Source organism: Apaloderma vittatum, unplaced genomic scaffold (genome assembly GCF_000703405.1).
Source record: "Apaloderma vittatum isolate BGI_N311 unplaced genomic scaffold, ASM70340v1 scaffold34120, whole genome shotgun sequence".
Classification (NCBI taxonomy): domain Eukaryota; kingdom Metazoa; phylum Chordata; class Aves; order Trogoniformes; family Trogonidae; genus Apaloderma; species Apaloderma vittatum.
Window position 1 is genome coordinate 9,893 of NW_009695626.1, and position 2,967 is coordinate 12,859.

Consider the following 2,967-nt stretch of genomic DNA (forward strand, 5'->3'; position numbering starts at 1 on the left):
CGGCAGGTGATGAGCCAACAGCAGAGACAGAGAGCGAGAGTGAGGCAGAGCTCTCAGGATTCTCCCCAGTGGTAAGAGCACAAAAAGCTGAGCAGGAACCACTGCTGCTTCTCTGGTCTGTAGCGGCTTGAGAGCCGGGGGATGGTCTGAATACAGCTGCATTGACGACAGAATAGCAATAAGTCGCTTCTTTGCAGAATCCCAAAGGGAGAAGAGTATTTGTTTGATGAAGGCCGTTGTTTCCAATCTGGGTACTGAGAATTTCGTGCCACAGGGCTGGTGATGCAGTAGCAGGACAGAGTGAGCCTTGCTCCAGCCTCCTGCTGACCTGTGGATTACTTTGATGGCTACACTCCATGCTCAGAGAATGTAAATGTCTCCTAAAGACATCAGCTCTCCTGGTGTCATGTGCAGAGGTTCCCCACTGCTGGAAAAGGGAGATCTCAGTCAGGCTGGGTGGGACCTTTCTATAGTGCACACAGAAACAGACTCAAGTTTACAGGAGCTCTGGGCGTGTAGCTGGGTTGTGGGGTGGGAAGCTTCAGCTTCCAAAAGAATGCAGATGCTTGAACCACTGCTCCTTGTAGAAGGCTTCATTGGGCCCGGCGTGAATGCAGAAAGGTTCTGCTCCTCATTGAGCCCAGGAGAGAAGGAAGGATCAAAGCTTTCGGAGACTCCTACACGCTGATCCCATCTTGTACTGGCTCCTTGGGGTTCTTCACCAAGGGCAGGCAAAGCTTTAGGCAGTGAATTACTGCAGGAAGCTCAGAGAGCTGAGACTGTCTTGGCTGGCAGTGCAATGAGCACTTTGCCCAGCCCCCTCCTGCTTTCATACTGTCCCTGTGCAGAGTCTCTCCAGGAAACAACTTCTGTTTGGAAGCTTCCATTTGTGTGAAGATGCCTGTAGACAGCACGGGTAGTCAGACACCCAGGAATTTGTCCCTCTGCCTTCATCCCATGCAGGTGGATGTGAAAAAGACTGCCCTGGCACTGTCAATCACAGATTCTGAGCTCTCTGATGAAGAGGCTTCCATCCTGGAGAGTGGGGGCTTTTCTGTCTCAAGGGCTACCACCCCACAACTGACCGACGTTTCTGAAGGTACGTGTTGGGACACTTCACTGCCTTCCTGACCCTGAGTGTTTTGGCCCAGAACAACTGTCCCTCCAAACAGCTATTGGCAGGGGGAAGAACATTGAGAGGAGGAAGCAGTAATCTCGGCCAGCATGCCCTGGCTTCATGGCTGACCGTGAGCCGGTCCTGAGTGGACATCTGCCCCATGAGACAATGTCCTCTTGTCAGTCCAGCCGGGGAGCAAGGCCATCCACAAAGTCCTGCAGAAATAATTGCGTTGTATAGTCACACCACCCGTAAATGATGCTGAGTTAAATGGGTCAGACAAAGACTGGTTAGTGGTGAGGAACATGAATTTAACCACTCGGATGTGGTCACCTGAGTGGCCCTCTGGGTTTTAGTGGAGGGCTCTAGATGAAGAGAGCATGAGCTGGAGAAGGAAGTCCTCTCTGAGCACAGAGCACATAGAAGAGGATGAGAAAAGGGACATTCCACGTGAGTTGTGCCAGTGGGAGAAGGAAGTAACTGCAGACCCCTTCTGTTCTCCCAGAGCTGAGTGGATGCCCCAAAGTGAGCCGTGGTTTGTCAGCTGGGAGGAGGTGGGTGGGAGGTGTCAGTGCCCTGGGGTGAGGTGAAGGGACCTGCCTCTTAATGCTGGTGCCTTTCAGACCTGGATCAACAGAGCCTGCACAGCGAGCCGGAGGAGTCGTTTTCCAAGGACCTGGCAGAATTTCCTTCCGTGGAAGAGTATCATTCCAGAGACCTGGGACCACAGAGCGACGAAGATGCGTTTGGCGTGCCCCTGGGTCCTGAGCTTGCCCACGCTGCCCGTGAGCTGGACTCAGCAGAGAAGGAGGCCGCGGACTCTGACCTCTCCATCCTTCGCCTAGCATCTCCTCTCCATTTTGTAAATACGCACTTCAACGGGAGCGGACAGGCGGCAGGAGGCGACACGGAGCCAAAGACTGTCCCTGCCCCGGGCCTGGGAATCTGCATCGACACACTGAGTGAGGAGATCGTCACCACTGCCATCACCACGGTGGTGCAGAACACCCTCTCTGCCCTGCTGCGGTCCTCGGAGGCCAGCGAGGGGCCTTCCCTCTCCGAGTTCCTCCCCACCGAGCCCGAAGAGAAACTGAGCTTCCAAGCGCAGCTGTCAGAGAGCGAAGCGGTGAAAACAGAGACAGCAGCTTCACCGGAGGATGAGGAGGAAGCAGATGACTTTGAGCTGCTGGATCAGGGGGAGCTGGAGCAAATGGATGTAGAGCTGGGGCTCGGGGAGGAACAGGAGGTGCAGGAGTCTCCTGCCACTCTGGCTTCCCGCTCTCCCGCGCCTGCCGAGCCCCCCCCGCTCGGCCTCCCCGCCCCCCCGCCCCTGCCGAGCTGCCAAAGCGAGGAGATGATGAGGAGGCAGCGATGACGGCAGCATCTATGTCTTAGATCTTCGTGTGCCCCCTTTTCCTCCGTCATCACTGGAAAGAAGGAAGAACTCACGTGGTGAACTTGCAGTGGGCTTTTAGGTGTCTGTGCTGACTGGGATGGAAACGCGTCAGTGTTAATGTGCTGTGTCTGGAATAACAAATCCTTTCCATCCTTCTAGAGCCCGGCCTTCGCTGGCTGAGCGGGAGACGCCCCTGCCTTGCGGCTGGGGGGGGGGCGGAGCCTTACGCCACAATCGAAACACCAACCCCAGCAAACGCTTCCTAGTAATGGTGCGGTATTTTGGTCTGTCTTCTGTTTGTCTTTTCGTTTTGCACGCTGAGTACCGAGCTAGCTGTAGCTGCTGCTAATACCCACATCCCCAGTAGGACATATGCAATCTTATTTTATTGGGTTTTTAAATGGCTACAAGTGTAAATATTTTTAACTTTTGTTGGTTCCGTTTTGGGGCAGGG

The 2,967-nt window shown here is 54.6% G+C and overlaps 1 protein-coding gene across 1 annotated transcript in view; it reads left to right on the top strand.

Annotated features, from left to right (window-relative positions):
• FAM134A (family with sequence similarity 134, member A) overlaps positions 1–2,931 on the top strand; it is a 10,884-nt gene extending 7,953 nt beyond the window's left edge. Inside the window, exons 7-10 of the mRNA XM_009871940.1 lie at positions 7–71; positions 964–1,099; positions 1,741–2,395; positions 2,430–2,931. Of these exons, the coding sequence (XP_009870242.1) occupies positions 7–71; positions 964–1,099; positions 1,741–2,395; positions 2,430–2,475 (902 nt within the window). The 3' untranslated portion in view covers positions 2,476–2,931. The remainder of the gene's footprint in view (positions 1–6; positions 72–963; positions 1,100–1,740; positions 2,396–2,429) is intronic.
• Positions 2,932–2,967: the final 36 nt, after the last annotated feature.